This window comes from Notothenia rossii (assembly GCF_949606895.1).
Source record: "Notothenia rossii genome assembly, chromosome: 4".
NCBI classification, from domain to species: Eukaryota; Metazoa; Chordata; class Actinopteri; order Perciformes; family Nototheniidae; genus Notothenia; species Notothenia rossii.
This window is the reverse complement of record NC_136902.1, coordinates 44241181-44260627: the sequence shown is the minus strand read 5'-3', so window position 1 is coordinate 44260627 and position 19447 is coordinate 44241181. Positions and strand designations below refer to the sequence as shown.

Below are 19447 nucleotides of genomic sequence, written 5' to 3'. Positions count from 1 at the left end.
TCAATCAATGTTTATTTATATAGCCCAATATCACAAATGTTACATTTGTCTCAGTGGACTTCATAGTTTGTACAGAATATCAGTATGACAATACGACACCCTCTGTCCTTAGACCCTCACATCGTACAAGGAAAAACTTCCAGAGAAAACCCACAGTTTAAAGGGAAAAATGGGAGAAACCTCACGGAGAGCAACACAGGAGGGATCCCTCTCCCAGGACGGACAGACGTGCAATAGATGCCGTGTATAAATTGAAAAGATAATACATTTGCAACATAGGTAGTCCAAATGTTTGGAAATGCATGTGTGTATAATAGGATGATGAATCCACGAGTATATCCATCCAGGACTTATGATCCAGGACCACAGCCACGACTCAAGATCCAGGACTCGCAATCCATGACACAGGACCGCAGGATCATCCATGACTCCGGATCCCGGCGTATATAGACACCAAAAAGAAAGAAATTTGGGGAAGCTGGGTTAATCGGAACATGAGAGTACACAGGTATAGGCAGAGAGAAGGAATAAGTAAGATGTCCCCCGACAAACTAAGCCTATATCAGCAAAACTAGGGACTGAATCTAATCAGCCCTAACTATAAGCTTTATCAAAAAGGAAGGTCTTAAGCGCACTCTTAAAAACGGATAGGGTGTCTGCCGTCCGAACACAAACTGGTAGCTGATTCCACAAAAGTGGAGCTTGATAAGAAAAGGCTCTGGCTCCCATTGTACTTTTAGAGACTCTAGGAACAACCAACAACCCTGCATTCTTGGAACGCAATGCCCTAGTAGGACAATAGGGTATAATGAGTTCTTTAAGGTAAGAAGGCGCCTGCCCATTAAGGGCTTTGTAGGCGAGAAGAAGAATTTTAAATTCTATCCTGTGTTCTATAGGGAGCCAGTGTAAGGCAGCCAGAACAGGAGTAATGTGGTCCCTTTTCCTAACTCTGGTTAGTACACGAGCTGCAGCATTTTGAATCAGCTGAAGCGACTTGACTGACTTCTTGGTACACCCTGATAATAAGGAGTTACAATAATCCAGCCTTGAAGTAACAAATGCATGGACTAGTTTCTCTGCATCGTTTTGAGGCAAGATATGCCTGATTTTTGCAATGTTACGTAGATGGAAGTAGGCGGTCCTTGAAATTGATTTTATGTGGGTGTTAAAGGATAAATCCTGATCAAATATAACACCAAGATTCCTTACAGTCTCACTGGAGGCCAAATTAATGCCATCCATAGTTAATATATCTTTATATAATTTGTTTCGTAGATTCTTCGGGCCAAGTACAATAACTTCAGTTTTGGTCGTGTTTAACATCAAAAAATGTAAGGTCATCAACGTTTTTAAGTCCTTGAGGCAGTCTTGAATTTTATTTAGATGATTAATTTCATCAGGCTTGATTGATAAATATAGTTGAGTATCATCCGCATAACAATGAAAGTTTACAGAATGATTCCTTATAATATTGCCTAACGGAAGCATATATAGGGTGAACAAAATAGGTCCAAGCACTGAGCCCTGTGGCACTCCATGGCTAACTTTGGTTTGCATGGAAGATTCATCGTTGACACGTACAAACTGAGAGCGTTCAGATAGATAGGACCTAAACCAGCCTAAAGCAGTTCCCTGTATGCCAACTAAGTGCTCTAGTCTTTGCAATAGGATATCATGGTCGATAGTATCAAATGCAGCACTAAGATCGAGCAAGACAAGAATAGAGACAAGTCCCTTGTCAGAGGCTATTAGAATGTCATTTGTGACTTTAACCAGAGCTGTCTCTGTGCTTATGATTTTATGATTATTTAAATGTATACAGTTCTGTTTCATTTGGGTGTTTCCATAGATCTCTCTTTATTTTCCCCTCAAAATGCACCAGATTGATGCTTTGAACTCCAAAATTTAAAAAGAAAATCTTACCAGGGAAGCATGCCCCTGGACCCCCCTAGAGGATTTGAGGGTCCACCTCCTAAATATGTTCACATGGATAGGTTCCCAAATACATTTGCAATTTTTTAAAAATAGTAACCCCTGTCCATATGTTTATTATTGAGTAGTACATTTAAACTATAGGGCTATCACTATGGGCAGCAACGCTGTAAATATTCACAAATAAATCCAGCGAAATAGGACACAAAAAAACTGGTAGTGGCCTGGCTGGGTGTATAATTCCCGGCCTGACTAATTGTCCCAGTCCGGCCGTGTTGTCAACCCATTGTCAACTGTAACCTTGGCATCATCCTCAACCCCACCCTCACTTTCTTCCCTCATGTTAAACAGGTCACAAAAAACGCCTTCTTCCACTAAAGAACATCGCTCGCGTCAGACACTCCCTCTCATCACAGACCCTCCCTCTCATCCACCACTGCTGAAACTGATACATGCCTTCATGTATGATGACGCCCTACGTGGCTGAGGTCTTTGCGTGGTCCTCCCGACAGCAACGTTATTTGTTGTTTATTATGGTCATAATTTGTGTCATTAATGCTAAGTTTTCACACGCAACAGTGAGATACAATAGAGATGCATTTCTGGAAATTGGCAGAGCTCACCATGAGCTCAATTATAGCTTATCGGACTTCGACTTCCTACTACGTAGGGACCCCGCAAACTTCAGCCGGGAAGGCCCAACAGCACCGATCACGGGTGAGCAGTTGGGGTTTACCCTCAAAGAGATACTGAACTACAGGACGATTTGGCAATCACCAGTTCTCCCCCAGCTGGCAAGCTCTACCCCTCGGATAACCGGCCCATGTGGATAGCCTCTTTCTGGCTCTTGCATTACGGACGCCGCGGCCCTGCCGGGCTTTCTCCGCAACCACCCGGACCGCAGGAAGCTGTGGTGTCTCGTCAATTGTGTTAGTTGTGTTTGTTTTATGTCTGTCATTTCATGTTTAGTCAGGTAATGTTGTCATTCCAAGTCTAGTCAGGTTTCGATGTAGTCAGGCTTTCATGTTACTTCACGTCTTGTCTATTTTATGTCTGTCATCTCTAGTCAAGTCCCCATGTTTCATATCATGTCTCGTTTTCCCATTTCCTGTTTTATTTTGTACTTACCTCTTGTCTTTCTTTTCAGGCCCTGTTACTTCCTCACTTTGGGTGTTTGCCCCGCCCCTGATTGTTTCCACCTCTTCCCAATTCCCTCATGTTTAAATAGTCCTTGTCTCCCTTTGTCTTGTGCCAGTTCGTCTTGTTTCAGTGTGCTTCTATGTCCAGAGACCCAGCGTGATACCAGAAAGGAAAGTTACCAGAGAGGAGAGTTATTTTTGTTTGAAATCAAGAGTTTTGTTTTGTCCTCGCAAGAGTGATTTTTTTGTTAAAACTTTGTTTTATTTTTCTCATTAAAATATGAGTCGTTGCATTTGAGTCCAGTATTTTTGTACTCCGATTTAACAGAACGAACTGGCCAACATGAACTCAGCCGACTCAGAAATATTTAAAGCAGATGTCGAAGGACAGAGAGCAGAGCTTCCTCACCATGCTGCACAGCTGGTCTCCATTAACAGAGGAGTTGTTAACCTCACTGATCGCCAAGCAGAATTCCAGGAGGCTGTAACTAATCAAGTTAATCACCTGGCGGTTCAAGTGCACAGAGCTCTTGCCCAACTCGAAGCTGGATTATCTACACGGTCTCCTACTTTGCCGAGCCCATCCGTTGCTTCCGCTGGTTCTGCTGCTGCTGCTGCTGCTGCAGACCACATTCCCCCTTCTGGAACGTCGCTTCGCCTTGCATCTCCAGAGAAGTTTTCCGGGGACTCTGGGGACTGTCGCCCCTTTCTGGTACAGTGTGAACTGCATTTCGCCCATAACCCCTCTGCTTTTATTTCAGACGAAGCTAGAGTAGCCTTTATGCTGTCCCATTTAACCGGGCGAGCTGCCGCCTGGGCTACGGCCGAATGGTCCTCTAATTCTCCAGTGTGCCAGTCATTGAACATGTTCTCAGAGACTCTAAGGCGTGTTTTTGATCCCTCTTCACCAGCCAGAGAGGCCAGCCGAGTGTTAATGCAGATTAAACAGGGACCCAGAAGAGTGGCAGATTATGCGACACAATTTCGCACTTTAGCAGCAGATAGCGGGTGGAACACCCCAGCCCTTATTGATGCCTTTATGAATGGCCTAAAGGATTCTATTAAGGACCAATTAGCACCCCTGGAGCTACCAACAGATATTGACTCAATCATTGCTATGTCAACCGGTATTGATATCAATCAATCAATCAATGTTTATTTATATAGCCCAATACCACAAATGTTACATTTGTCTCAGTGGACTTCACAGTTTGTACAGAATATAAGTATGACAATACGACACCCTCCGTCCTTAGACCCTCACATCGTACAAGGAAAAACTTCCTGAGAAAACCCACAGTTTAAAGGGAAAAATGGGAGAAACCTCAGGGAGAGCAACAGAGGAGGGATCCCTCTCCCAGGACAGACAGACGTGCAATAGATGCCGTGTGTAAATTGAAAAGATAATACATTTGCAACATAGGTAGTCCAAATGTTTGGAAATGCATGTGTGTATAATAGGAAGATGAATCCACGAGGATATCCATCCAGGATTTATGATGGACCACAGCCACGACTCAAGATCCAGGACTCGCGATCCATGACACAGGACCGCAGGATAATCCATGACTCCGGATCCCGGCGTATATAGACACCAAAAAGAAAGACATTTGGGGAAGCTGGGTTAATCGGAACATGAGAGTACACAGGTATAGACAGAGAGAAGGAAGAAGTAAGATGTCCCCCAACAAACTAAGCCTATATCAGCAAAACTAGGGGCTGAATCTAATCAGCCCTAACTATAAGCTTTATCCAAAAGGAAGGTCTTAAGCGCACTCTTAAAAACGGATAGGGTGTCTGCAGCAGGGCTCTCGACTAACTTTTTTCCCCATCCTCCCGGAACCGTCCCGAAATACAATCTAAGCCGTCCCGAAATTAATGTGGACCGTCCCGAATTTAAAATATTAGTTTTTCTATATTATCATTAGTTAAAATCATTCAAAGTTACCTTTAACATAAATACAACATCATACAAATCATTAGATGATAATTCATCAACCTTTTTATTTTAGTGAATCAGTCAAACACATAAAAAAATAATATATTTTAAAAACACACAAACAAGAAAGTTACTCTAAATGTAATCCAGTCAAGTCCCATCCTATTAACAAAAATCCAACACTCTGTCCTGAAGACAGAACCCAGAGTAACCAGTAACCAGGATGACTGTAACACAGTCAGGAGACCTTGACACATTAATTAGTCTTGGAACTGGGGCCTTCTGTTCCTGCAGCCACTACTCCACCACTTGGTGACCGCTTTCTCTGCATTGAATTGCTGTGCAGGAGGGCCATGAACTGAGATGTGCAGGAGGAAGCTAAGCATCTCGTTAGACAAGCAAGACCTCCAGTCTGACTTAATTCTCTTCATGCTGGAGAATCCACGCTCGCAGCAAGATGAACTCATGGGGAGCACTTGTGTGATCTCCACTATGACCTTCATTTGCTTAAACTGGTCTTCCCTTCCAATAGCACCCGTAAGTAGCCTCTGCCACAGCACCTGGGGTTCAATGTGCCTGTAGTGACGCTGTACGAGGACTTTCAGGTCAAGCCACTCTCTCTTAGCTGCCTCTCCAGAAGTAAAGTCCTCGCATTCTGCAAGGATGGATGGGAAATGCTCCATTAATTCAATGAGCTCCGCATTGCCAAATGTCGCCAGTTCAGTTGTGTCTTCTGGCCAGTTAGACAGATCAAAGAGGGTGGAGGTTGCCTTCAGAATCCCTGTCTCCAGATTCCCAAAGCGTGCTGACAGAAACCCACACAGGTCGTTAATGAGGCGGAGCTTTAGTGAGTTGAAGGTGGAATTGTCCGTTTCCCTCCTGTTGAGCTGGACATTCTGCCAGGTGTTTCCAGGTCCAACCTCATCAAGTACCTTATGGAGCCTTGGGCCTGGGTCTGTCTAGGTTTGTAATAAAAGGAAAGAAAAAACATTTTACTCATTGTAATCCGTAAAATGAAAACGTTTTAAAGTATGTTATATTGTGACTATAATAATTAATATTTTAAATGTGTATAATATATGGAATATTTACTCTGATGATGTTGATAATGTCTAGACTTCCAGGCGTACATTATTGACATTTAAAATATTTCTTATTCTATAATAACAGCACAAAATGCTTCCACAGTTTTTCAATAATATAATCACAAATGACAAAATATCTTTATAGTTTTTCATATTTAGGGATTATATAAATACCAGTTTTACCAATTTGTATATTCAATTGTTAATGTTCAACAATTAATCAAAAAAATCTTTACTGACCTGCATGGCTAAAAGTGACAATGTTGTTGTTTGTAGTCCATCAGAGACCATCTGCAAGGTCAGTCCATCCCTCTGAAACAGCAGGCTGAGCTGCTTCAGCTCCTGAAGAATGTCCAACACCAAGTGAATGAACATCACCATCTTGTACTGTGTCAGGGACCGATGAATGGCACGTGCTCTCCCTTTCATTAAGGCACTAGCTTCCCTGTCATTCGGATCACTAGCATGGTTCTCAAAGTGAACCATGGTAACTTTGAAGTTTTTCACCAAACCTTCAAGGGCCCTGGACATATGTGGAAGCCATCTTGTCCCATCAATGTTACCTGGTTTGACCACATTTATGCCCATAACCTTCCCAAGTGCATGGAGCTCACGGGAAGCTTTTGCAGAGTGGGAGTAGTGCTTGTAAACACCATTCAGTGTTTCCTTCAATTCAGCCAGCAGAGGCACTGATTTGATGCTGTCAAGCACTGACAGCTCCAGTCTGTGAGCCACACACCAGATTGGTACAATTGAGGGACACATTTGTTTCAGCTTGGCTGCCACTCCATTGTGAACTCCCATCATCACAGATGCACCATCACAGCCGAAGCCAACCATCCGGGATTTCAAGTCTTGCTCAGTCAGGCCCACATTCCTCAAACCAACAAGTATTGCGTCAAGGATGCCTTGGCTGTGGGCATGCTCCAATGAAACAATGTCCACAAATTGATTGACAGGTTTGCCATCTTCCACATATGTCAAGTAGACCATCTCCTGATCTTTCACGGATCGGTCAACACTGGAATCGGACATGACAGAGAAGAAGTGTGTGTTTTGTAGTTTCTCCACCAGGTCATCCTTCATAGATTGACCTATGGCCTGGACAAAGGTGCGACAGGCATTGTCGTTCTTGTAAGTGTCACCAAGGTCCAGACCATTTTTGAGATGCAAGTCAACTAGGCTTGGAAACATGGTGAAGGGGCTTCTTCTTTTGCCACAAAGTAAGCTATATTAAATAGCTTTGTCATCTTTTCTCTGACATTCTCTGACATCTTTTGTAGAACACAAGCCATGGGTGTTCCGCTTGGGTTTACTTTTGCAGCCTGAGCACCTTCGCAGTCAGAATGTGATGTTGTTTTGCTGTGTTCTTGGAGTGTTTTTATCCGGATTTTGCCACCATCCACACCAACAAAAAGGTTGTTCCCCTTCGCAAGACTGGGAAAAGCACGACAGCTTTTGCAGAACATCATGCCTGTCTCTGCATCAAATTCAGCAAATGGGAAGGTTTTCTTCCACTCCGGCAACCATTTGCATTTTCTTTTTGCCTCATATTTGTTTGAGCTAGAGGCATTTGAGGCAACCTGCAAATAGAAATGTTAAAGTTGAACAATTGAGTGTGCAGCCTACATTAGTATTTGTGTGTGTGTGTGTGTGTGTGTGTGTGTGTGTGTGTGTGTGTGTGTGTGTGTGTGTGTGTGTGTGTGTGTGTGTGTGTGTGTTGCATGCAGCAGCCGCGAGTGTGTAAACAGCCCCGCGGCGCCCCCTCGCACACTACCCATCCCTACATGGGGAGAGGCGCAGCATATTGCTAAGGACTAAATGCGATGGAGAGTTCTCATCTCAGCCTTATTACCCATAGGGGATGAAGAGGAGTAAGTAAATAAATAAGTGGTTAAAGTTAGTAATATGATCTGAACTGTTGCGGAGTTTTGACTCCTCATAGTTAAGGTAACGTTATCGTCATATCACTCAGTGTAAAATGGCTACTGACTGGTTAGCTGGCGTTAACAATACATCAGTCTGACGTTAGTTAACTAACTGGTAACGTTAACATTAATAAGAGCAAGCTTACCTCATTGACTTGGGTTAAATTCCCCGTTACAGCTGTGGCTGAGGCCGGCGCTCCAGGGTCTGGTTCTGCTGTGCGTTTTCTCGATGTAACGGTAAAAAATTGCAGAATTCCTCCACGGGATGCCATTATTATTGTACATCACTCAACCCGCGAAATACACACACTCAGAACGTAGCTAGACCCGCGAATTTGCGGGCCAGGAATTTGCGGGTCTAGCTACGTTCTGAGTGTGTTTGAGCTCGAGGCATCACAGACAGCTGTGCGGGTGGCTGACAGCCAGCGGCACAGCTGTAGCTACGTACTGTGTGTGTGTGTGAGTGTGTATTTTGCGGGTTGCTAAATGCTTTGTGCTTGTGTATATGTTGACAAGGAGGTTTTAATAACTGTGTGCTAAACACAACGTGCAGTCAGTTTCATTTTCATCGCCGTTCGTAGTAGAGTTAGCAGGGTATATTTACATTTTAACTCTCGTCCCAAATCCGTCCCCAACATTTTTTTTATCCTCCCCGACCCTATTTTTTTCGTCCCCGGGACGACGGGAGGTCCTTCAGCTCAAGCCCTGGTCTGCAGCCCGAACACAAACTGGAAGCTTATTCCACAAATGTGGAGCTTGATAAGAAAAGGCTCTGGCTCCCATTGTACTTTTAGAGACTCTAGGAACAACCAACAACCCTGCATTCTTGGAACGCAATGCCCTAGTTGGACAGTAGAGTATAATGAGTTATTTAAGGTAAGATGGCGCCTGCCCATTAAGGGCTTTGTAGGCAAGAAGAAGAATTTTAAATTATATCCTGTGTTCTATAGGGATTCAGTGTAAGGCAACCAGAACAGGAGTAATGTGGTCCCTTTTCCTAACTCTGGTTAGTACACGAGCTGCAGCATTTTGAATCAGCTGAAGCGACTTGACTGACTTCTTGGTACACCCTGATAATAAGGAGTTACAATAATCCAGCCTTGAAGTAACAAATGCATGGATTAGTTTCTCTGCATCGTTTTGAGGCAAGATATGCCTGATTTTTGCAATGTTACATAGATGGAAGTAGGCGGTCCTTGAAATTGATTTTATGTGGGCGTTAAAGGATAAATCCTGATCAAATATAACACCAAGATTCCTTACAGTCTCACTGGAGGCCAAATTAATGCCATCCATAACTAGTATATCTTTAGATAATTTGTTTCGTAGATTCTTCGGGCCAAGTGCAATAACTTCAGTTTCGGTCGTGTTTAACATAAAAAAATGTAAGGTCATCCACGTTTTTAAGTCCTTGAGGCAGTCTTAAATTTTATTTAGATGATTAATTTCATCAGGCTTGATTGATAAATATAGTCGAGTATCGTCCGCATAACAATGAAAGTTTACAGAATGATTCCTTATAATATTGCTTAACGGAAGCATATATAATGTGAACAAAATAGGTCCGAGCACTGAACCCTGTGGCACTCCATGGCTAACTTTGGTTTGCGTGGAAGATTAATCATTGACACGTACAAACTGAGAGCGTTCAGATAGATAGGACCTAAATCAGCCTAAAGCAGTTCCCTGTATGCCAACTAAATGCTCTAGTCTTTGCAATAGGATATCATGGTCGATAGTATCAAATGCAGCACTGAGATCGAGCAAAACAAGAATAGAGACAAGTCCCTTGTCTTAGGCTATTAGAATGTAATTTGTGACTTTAACCAGAGATGTCTCTGTGCTATGATGTGTTCTAAAGTCTGACTGAAAATCTTCAAATAAATCATAGTTTTTTAAATAATCCCACAGCTGTTTTGCGACTGCTTTCTCAAGAATTTTTGAGAGGAACGGAAGATTAGAAATAGGTCTATAGTTGGCTAAAACCTCTGGATCGAGGTTGTGCTTTTTAAGAAGCGGTTTTATCACTGCTACTTTGAATGATTGTGGAGCATAGCCTGATAATAAAGACATATTCATAATATTTAATAAAGAAGTGCTAATTAATGGAAAAACTTATTTTAACAGCTTAGTTGGAATCAGGTCTAAGATACACGTTGATGGTTTAGAAGAGAGAATCATTGAATTTAATTGTTCAAGGTTTATGGCTGAAAAGCATTCTAGTTTACTATCTAGTGTAATATTAGAACTTACGTTTCCGGGAGCTGTTGATAATACTATACTGGTCAAAGGCAAGAGGTCATTAATTTTGTTTCTAAGAGTAACAATTTTATCGTTAAAAAAGCACATAAAATCATTACTACTGACTGCTATGGGAATAGAAGGCTCAATCGAGCTATGGCTCTCTGTCAGCCTGGCTACAGCGCTGAAAAGAAATCTTGCATTATTCTTATTCTCATCTATTAATGAAGAGTAGTAGGCTGCTCTCGCTTTACGCAGTGCTTTCTTATATTCATTGAGAGTAATATGCCAAATTAAACGAGATTCTTCAAGTTTAGTGGAACGCCATATCCTTTCAAGTTGTCTCGACTTTTGCTTTATTTTGCGGGTTTTAGACTTAATGAAAGGAACAGTGAAAGGTTAAGAACCAGCGTGCGCCCACCTGCCCAACAACGCCCATGGGTAAACAATACACCCCTGACAACATCATCCGAGGAACCAATGCAGCTGGGCGGAGCCAGGATCATAGCAGAGGAACGACAGTGCCGTTTTCGTAAAGGATGCTGCTTCTACTGTGGACAACATGGCCATGCTGCATCCTCCTGCCCGTTAAAAGCACAGGCTCATCTGCGCGACGGAGGGCGCTGGTGAGCCAATTTTCTGCAGCTGACTTTCCTCCACGATCATTGACCAAGGTCAAATTGCAGTTACATTACCACACCATGACTCAGGGGTTACTAGTGGATTCAGGGGCGGACGAAAGTCTGATGGACTGGAGTCTTGCTAAAAGACTGGGCATTACAACTGTTCCTTTGACTTCTCCTGTAGATGCCAGTGCCTTGGATGGCAAGCTGTTATTCAGAGTAACCCATATAACTGAAACCGTTCAAGTCCATATAGATGACATTCACACAGAAAGATTAAGATTCCACTTATTTGACTTTGCACTTCACCCTATAGTTTTGGGTCTTCCATGGCTCCTCAGACACAATCCAAATATTGACTGGCGGTCGGGAAACATTAAGAACTGGGCTCCTGATTGTAAAGTTACCTGCTTAGCCTCCCCTGGGAACTCCAGACAGTCTGTTAATCAGACAGACCAACCCAATAGAGTTACCACTGACATCAAGTCGGAGTACGCTGACCTGTCTAGCGTGCCTACATGTTATCTGGACTTAAAAGAGGTTTTTGACAAGACTAAGGCTACATCGCTACAACTTCATCGACCTTATGACTGCCCTACTGACCTTTTGCCTGGAGCTCCGATCCCTAGAGGTCGGCTTTACTCCATCTCTGCACCAGAAAGAGGGGCCATGAAGACGTATATTGACTCTTCCCTTAAGTCTGGACTCATTAGACCGTCGTCATCACCTGCGGCTGCAGGCTTTTTCTTTGTGGGCAAGAAAGATGGTTCTCTCTGGCCATGCATAGACTATAATCCACTCAATGGAATAACTGTCAAGAATAAATACCCCCTTCCACTAATGGCTTCAGCGTTTGAACTGTTGCAGGATGCCCAAGTATTCACCAAACTGGACCTCAGAAACGCCTATCATCTCGTCAGAATTCGGGAGGGGGATGAGTGGAAGACAGGGTTCAACACTCCTAGTGGCCACTACGAATATCTTGTAATGCCTTTTGGTTTATGCAATGCTCAAGGTGTCTTTCAGGGTATGATCAATGATGTGTTGAGGGACTTTTCTCAACAAGTTTGTCTTCGTCTACCTTGACGACATCTTAATTTTCTCACCGCATGAGGATACTCACATTCAACATGTCCGCCAAGTACTCCAGAAACTGTTGGAGAATCAACTGTACTGCAAAGCTGAGAAATGTGAGTTTCATGCCAAGACAGTCCCCTTCCTGGGTTATATCATCACCGCAAACCATGTTCAGATGGATCCAGTAAAGGTTAGTGCTGTGGAAGATTGGCCAACTCCCACAAACAGGAAACAGATCCAACAATTTTTAGGCTTTGCCAACCTCTACAGAAGGTTCATAAGAAACTTTAGCGCCATTGCGGCGCCATTACATGCACTAACCTCTTCCCATGTTGCGTTTAAGTGGAACACTGAGGCGGAGAAAGCCTTTCAAAGACTCAAGACGCTGTTCACAACCGCTCCTATCCTCACAGTGCCTGACCCGCAGAGACAATTCATTGTGGAGGTGGATGCCTCGAACGAAGGCGTCGGAGCGGTGCTCTCCATAAGGTCTGCTCAGGACAACAAGCTCCATCCTTGTGCGTTCTTGTCACGTAAGTTGACAGACGCAGAGAGGAACTACGATGTAGGAACAAGGAACTTTTGGCAGTAAAGATAGCCTTAGAAGACTGGCTTCATTGATTAGAGGGGGCGGAACAACCATTTCTAGTATGGACTGATCACAAGAACCTGGAATTCATTAGAAAATCCAAAAGAGAATAAACCCAAGCCAGGCTAGATGGTCATTGTTTTTTAGTCGCTTTAACTTTACTTTGTCATACAGACCAGGCTCTCAAAATGTGAAGCCAGATGCTTTGTCACGCATGTACGATCCTGAACCTGCTGCCAAAAAACCTGAAAGCATCCTTCCACTTTAATGTGGTTGGGGCAGTTTCATGGCAAATAGAATCTGTGGTGAAGCAAGCACATGGTGAGAGCCCGGCCCCTAGTGGTTGCCCGCAAAATAGGTTGTTTGTACCTGTTTCAGTTTGCTCACAGGTAATTCACTGGTGGGCTCACACGTCTTTGCTCACTGTCATCCGGGAGTTAAACGCACAATCTTTATGATAAAGCAACGTTTCTGGTGGCCAGCTATGGAGAAACAAGTGGCAGAGTATGTGGCAGCCTGCACCGTTTGTGCTAGAAACAAGACCTCCAAACAAGCTCAGATGGGTCTGCTGCAGCCTCTTCCTGTTCCACACCGTCCATGGTCACACCTCTCCATGGACTTCGTCACTGGATTACCCGTGTCCAAAGGAAACACCACCGTCCTGACGGTGGTGGACAGATTCAGTAAGATGGCACATTTCATTGCATTACCCAAGCTCCCCTCTGCCAAAGAAATGGCAGAGCTCATGTTATGTGAAGTTTTCAGCATTCATGGCTTTCCCAGGGACATCGTATCGGACCGAGGCCCCCAGTTCATCTCAGGTTTTTGGAAGGAGTTCTGCCATCTCCTTGGTGCCACCGTCAGCCTGTCTTCGGGTTACCACCCGCAGTCCAATGGCAAATCAGAGCGCATCAACCAGGAGCTGGAGGCCTGTTTGCGGTGCCTCGTTTCCCAGAATCAGGCATCGTGGAGCAAGCACCTGGTGTGGGTCGAATATGCTCACAACACACTGCCCGCCGCTGCTTTTTTTTTACCAGCCACCTTTGTTCCCTGCCAATGAAGGTGAGGTCACGGTCCCGTCGGCACACGCCATGGTCCATTGGTGCCGCCGGATCTGGGCAGGTGCTCGTCGTGCTCTCCTGCGCAGTGCCAGCCAGATGAAGAAGGTTGTGGATCGGCATTGCAGACCTGCTCCATCTTATAGGCCTGGACAAAGCGTTTGGCTGACTACCAAAGACTTACCCCTTCATTTCATGTCCAGAAAGCTAGCCCCCAGGTTCGTGAGCCCTTTCCAGGTTTCTAAGGTGATTAACCCAGTGTTTGTGCGCTTACGTCTACCCAGGTCGCTCAAGGTCCATCCGCAATTCATGTGGGCAAGGTCAAGCCTGTAAGAGAGAGTCCTCTGGTGCCCGCCTCTAAGCCCCCACCGCCTCCCCGGATGGTTGATGGTGGTTCTGTCTACAGTGTTAAAAAACTGCTTGGAGTCTGTAACCGTGGTCAAGGGAAACAATTACTCGTGGATTGGGATGGTTACGGTCCCGAAGAGAGACAATGGGTCCCTGCAAGTTTCATTGTGGATCGGAGTTTGATCACTGACTTCTATCAGGATCATCCAGGAGTGTCTGGGACTTCCGGAGCAGTCCCTAGAGGGGGGAGTACTGTGGTGTCTTGTCAATTGTGTTAGTTGTGTTTGTTTTATGTCTGTCATTTCATGTTTAGTCAGGTAATTTTGTCATTCCAAGTCTGGTCAGGTTTCGATTTAGTCAGGTTTTCATGTTACTTCACGACTTGTCTGTCTATTTTATGTCTGTCATCTCTAGTCAAGTCCCCATGTTTCATGTCATGTCTGTTTTATTTTGTACTTACCTCTTGTCTTTCTTTTCAGGCCCTGTTACTTCCTCACTGGTGTTTTTCCGCCATCGTCTGCCCCGCCCCTGATTGTTTCCACCTGTTCCCAATTCCCTCATGTTTAAATAGTCCTTGTCTCGCTTTGTCTTGTGCCAGTTCGTCTTGTTTCAGTGTGCTTCTATGTCCAGAGACCCAGCGTGATACCAGAGAGGATAGATACCAGAGAGGATAGTTTTGTTTGTTTGAAATGAAGAGTTTTGTTTTGATTTTTTTGTTAAAACTTTGTTTTATTTTTCACATTAAAATATGAGTCGTTGCATTTGAGTCCATTATTTTTGTACCCCGATTTAACAGAAGCTAAAGGACGCCTTGGCTATTGCTAACCTTCCCCTAGCCATCACGCTAGCCCTTCTGCCAACAGGATTATTTGGATGGCCTCTTTTCTGGTTTTTGGCTCATTATGAGTACCCTCTAGCGAAGTGTTTGCACATACGACATCACGGACCCACTCTAAACGCCATACCATTTTAACAAGGTCTTTGAAATTGTTTGTTTTTATACTGTGTTTATTGTGCCTGTCTTCTTTTAACTGTTTTCCTTTTCTTTAAACATAAATATATTACTGTAAGCCTCTACGGTGGTATATCCTTGCACCTTAGTATATTTCAACTTTACGTTTATATTATTTTATCTTAGTGTATTTTAGCATTGCCCTTTTTTATTTATTGCCCTATTTACCCCTTGCTCTCTTTTCCCCTCCCCTCCCCCAACCAAACTACTTTATGGCTGCTTCATCCTACTACCGTGCTCATATTCTAGCTCCCTCCTCCCCCCCGCCTTATACCACCTCTCCTGCCTAGGGCCCCCAATGAGGCACCTGGGATCCCTGTGGACATTGTTTTAACCAAAACGCATTTTAAACTCCTCCAGGCCATCCACCATGTGGAGATCCTCGGCGAGCAGGTCACCGGGGATCTCCACCCCCCGGTATGGGCAGGAAAGTACAGATTTTAACCTCCTTCATCAAACCAGCAGCCCCCAACGGTAACATTTTAAACCTGGTGGAAGAAAACACAAAAATGTGGATGCAGCGTAATTTGGATATCCTTAGGACTCATTACACTGACCTCCTAAAGGACCTCAGTTCGAGCCTGGTCCCTTTTTAAGAGGGATGCTTTTAACAGGGCCATTAATTGGGCTCGTAAACGAAACCTTAAGAAGCTCACCCCCTCATCCATTTCTGCCTGGCACTCCCTGTTAAACCCCTCAGACCCACACCCACCTACCCCTCCTCTTGACATCACCAACCCTACCACCCCTGCCACCAATGTCGGGTGTAACGCGTTACAAAAGTAACGGAGTTGCAGTAATATATTACTTTTTGCTGTAATGAAGTAATGTAACGCATTACTAATGAAATGTGGGTAATATATTACCCGCTACAATGCTCAGTAATGCAGTTACAACACATTTTAACCCAAAATTAAATGGTGTTTTGTTTTTTAAGAATGTACTAACATAGCGAGACATTCCGACACCAGACAAATTGTGCGGGTAGATTAGTAAACCTGGTGTTTTTACCCTTCAGGCTTCGCATCAGGATCTTCGGGGCAGTTGAATGTTATGCACCCTCTATTCAAAAAAGAGAACGTAGCAAAAAATACAAACAACAAATTGTGTCAGGTGCGCGTGACCTGCTCCGCTACGCTTGCATCATTTCCAAAGTGCTTCCACAGCAGTGACACACATCTGTGGATAATAATTTATGGGAAAATGGTTAAAGGAACCATCACTAAACGCCAGCAACACAGCATCTACTGCAGACAGTAGCAACAGGTCGGATGGGGCCATCAAGTTACCCTCCGTTGTGGACACTAGCTTACTCCCGCCTGACTCGCCGCCCTCGCCCCGGAGCAGAAGTCTTCGTCGCCCGAAACTACGCCGCCCCTCTGCGGCCCGCAGGTGCCAGGATACCACGGCAAAACAGAGCGTGCCCAGGTATAACAAGTACCCGCCTGTACAGTGGGGTTAGGCGGTCATTTTGCAGCCTACCCCGGTAGGACCTACTAAACGTGGTAGAGTCACGAGCCTAGCCATTAGCCACACTTCTGTCTCCAGCTGCTCCTCCCCCTCCAACTGGACCCCAGAATCCCTCTATTTCCCTTATTTGTTTGGGCTCTCAGAGTTAAATCTCCCCCATCACAATTCCCCAGGCTCCCCCCAGCCTATCCGGCCACCATTAGGTGTAATCTCACTGGAACCCCTCCCTAGCCCATTATAGTCCACCCCGGCAAGACCCACAACATTTCTCAGAGTTAATTTAAAGCCACTAGCTTTCGACTCCGATGGAAACCCCATCACCCCAGGACCTACAGACCGCCTCCAACCCATTAGTGGACCTGCCCCCCCCCCCCCACCTTCAGCACCTGCCATTCTAGCAAATGGTGGCCCTGACTGCCCCCCCCCCCTCCCCCCAACTACCTAGGAGGAACAAATTAGTTTGGCTCTAACCTTTCCTTCCCCTCTCACCTAACCCTATACTTTCCTAATTTCAAATCCCTCCAATTTAACCCATCCCTTTTCCCTATCCTAAACCTAACCACCTCCACTCTTACCTAATCCTAACCTTTTGTTCCTCCCCAACCTAAAAACCTCTCCTCCAAACTATAAGCTGTTCCCTTTCCATATATCCTTCACTTTTCCCTGCTCTTCCTCCCATCCTAACACCTCCCTACCTTTCTACCTAAACCTAATCTCCCTTCCTCCCCCCCGAACCTAAACCCGGAAACCTTTCCCCATTACCCCAACAAGGAAAAAGACTCAGCATTGGTTTTATTTAAAGGTCACATGTCATGGCTATTTCCACTGATCATAATTCCATTGTTGAGGTATACTAAAATAGAAACATACTGTGCAATTTTCCAAACTCACATTGGTTTTGCATACAGCATCTCTGTAAAGTATGTGAATTCAGCAGTATTCACTTTCTGCACTAAACGGCTCGCTGCAGCTCCTCCCCCCCTTGTTTAGCGATAGACAGCCAAACACAGCCAAACTCAACCTGAACACACACAAAGTCACAGCCGAAATAAAAACAATAAGTGTGGCTTGATATTGAGTAAGAAAAAGGTTTATAGGTTGATAAACGCTGTGAGAATGGGTCTGCAGAGAGAATTTTGCACGATCCCAACTGTCTGTTATCAGCCTGCAGCCAGGGAGCAGAAATCAGCAGGGCTGCATGCACTGACTGTGTGTGTGTGTGGATTGGTCAATTTGGACCAATCAGTGAGGGCTTAACGTAACGGCTCCGCGGACGTAACGTAACGGCTACACGGATTGGCCCATTTAGTTCCGGGTACGTGCTTTCGTAAGCACGTACCCGGAATAATCAAATGGATGATGACGTCATGATGACGTTTCACCAACGAGGCGTTTTGGGGAGGTATTTTCAGTTTTAGAGTTTTACTCGCTACAGGGTGTACTTTGAGGGTTTTGACTCTGCACACCGTTTACATGCAGAAAAACCTTCATAACACACAAGGGGACGGGTAATAACCGGAAAAGCATGACATGTGACCTTTAAACTAACCAGATGTGAAACATGTGTCCTTGCCTCTCCCCTGTCACCACAAGATTGTGACATGGGACCTCTAATTTGTTACCTAACCAAGCACGTCACTAGTTTCTTGCTCATCCGTTGTCTCCCTTTCAAGTGTGGGTTGTCTTGACCTTTGTGCTGATCCCCACCATAGATCCATTGGCCCTTCAGAATTGAAGTCTTGGATTGGCCAGACTAATACATTTCTAATGTTAAATAAATGAAACCCATTCAGTTAAGAATTAGATATGAATGTATAAATGCTGTAAATTACCTTTAATATGTCTAACTATATTTAAAATGTGTTACGTTTTTATAGAAGTGATTATATTTTTATGCCAATATTTTTCTATGGTAAAGTTTCGTTTAGCACTTTTATTTTGGTAGTAACAACATCGGGACTTTTACCGGAAGTGAATGGACAATGAAGCAGAATGTATTATATATTTTACTTCCTGGTATAATATTCTTAAAGCAAATGAGCTGCTCCGACCCTCGGTCCTGACGGACTCCAACTTGTGTTTATTAATCAAACAAATAAATAAACACAAGGATAATTATTTGTTATTGTTGAGTAAATGGAGAATTGCAAAGGGGAAAATAACGTATGCCACAATTTTAGATTTTAGGATTTTGTTAAACTAATACGTTTGCGCTGTGGACCAACACTATACATTGACGGGGAAGGGGGTAGCAATAAAGATAACACCATTAAACAGTTACACAACATAACAGAAATAATATCGATAGCAGCGTCCCTAGCAACCACCTTGGTAACAATGAAAACGTTTTATAGACACAATTTCCTGAAGTAATCTTCGAAATAACTAGCAAACTAAAGATCATGTACATCCACTGCACACATTATCTGAAATAACAACTCATATTTCTCGCATCAAAGGACATCAAAACGCATTTTAATGGCCAAACTAACTTTAAAATAGGCATTTTCCACCGAGAATAAAACGAAGTTCGGCCATGTTTTTTTTCATGAAGATCATGTGACATAGACGCCAGCCATTGGAATGAATGGTGACATTTTTTTTATGGATCCTACAATTTCAGAGGCGTTTTTGTAGAAATACTACGTCCTACGTTGTGATTACACGTTTTTTTGTGAGACTGGGTTGGATTGTGAAGTCCCAAAACAAACCATGCAATATATTAAACGTTAAGTACTTTGTCAGGCTTAATATAGATACCCCCAAAGCTTTTTGCTTTCATGTATTTAAAAGAAGACCTTAACCTAAAGTATTATTTAATGTTTAAATAAAGCCTAATTAGTTTGTCTGTTTTGCACATCCTCCTATTAATATCTTTGTACATCCGGTACTAAACTGTTTTATTCAGTTCTAAACAGAGCCTTCTCCGTTGCTGCACCCACCCCCTGGAACTCACTACCCCAATCCATCAGAGATTCTTCCTCCCTCACAGCATTCAAAACATCA

General features: G+C 43.9%; 2 protein-coding genes across 3 annotated transcripts in view; both read right to left on the bottom strand.

Annotated features, from left to right (window-relative positions):
- The window catches only part of LOC307037889 (immunoglobulin superfamily member 21-like), a 166295-nt gene that overhangs the window by 84582 nt on the left and 62266 nt on the right, over window positions 1–19447 (bottom strand). The window lies entirely within an intron of this gene.
- Window positions 5218–7289, bottom strand: LOC307037213 (zinc finger protein 862-like; the record flags this gene model as incomplete). The annotated part of the gene is made up of 2 exons (XM_079677990.1): window positions 5218–5969; window positions 6336–7289. The coding sequence occupies 2 exons, from the start codon at window positions 7287–7289 to the stop codon at window positions 5271–5273; spliced, it is 1653 nt and encodes a 550-aa protein (XP_079534116.1). The 3' UTR covers window positions 5218–5270.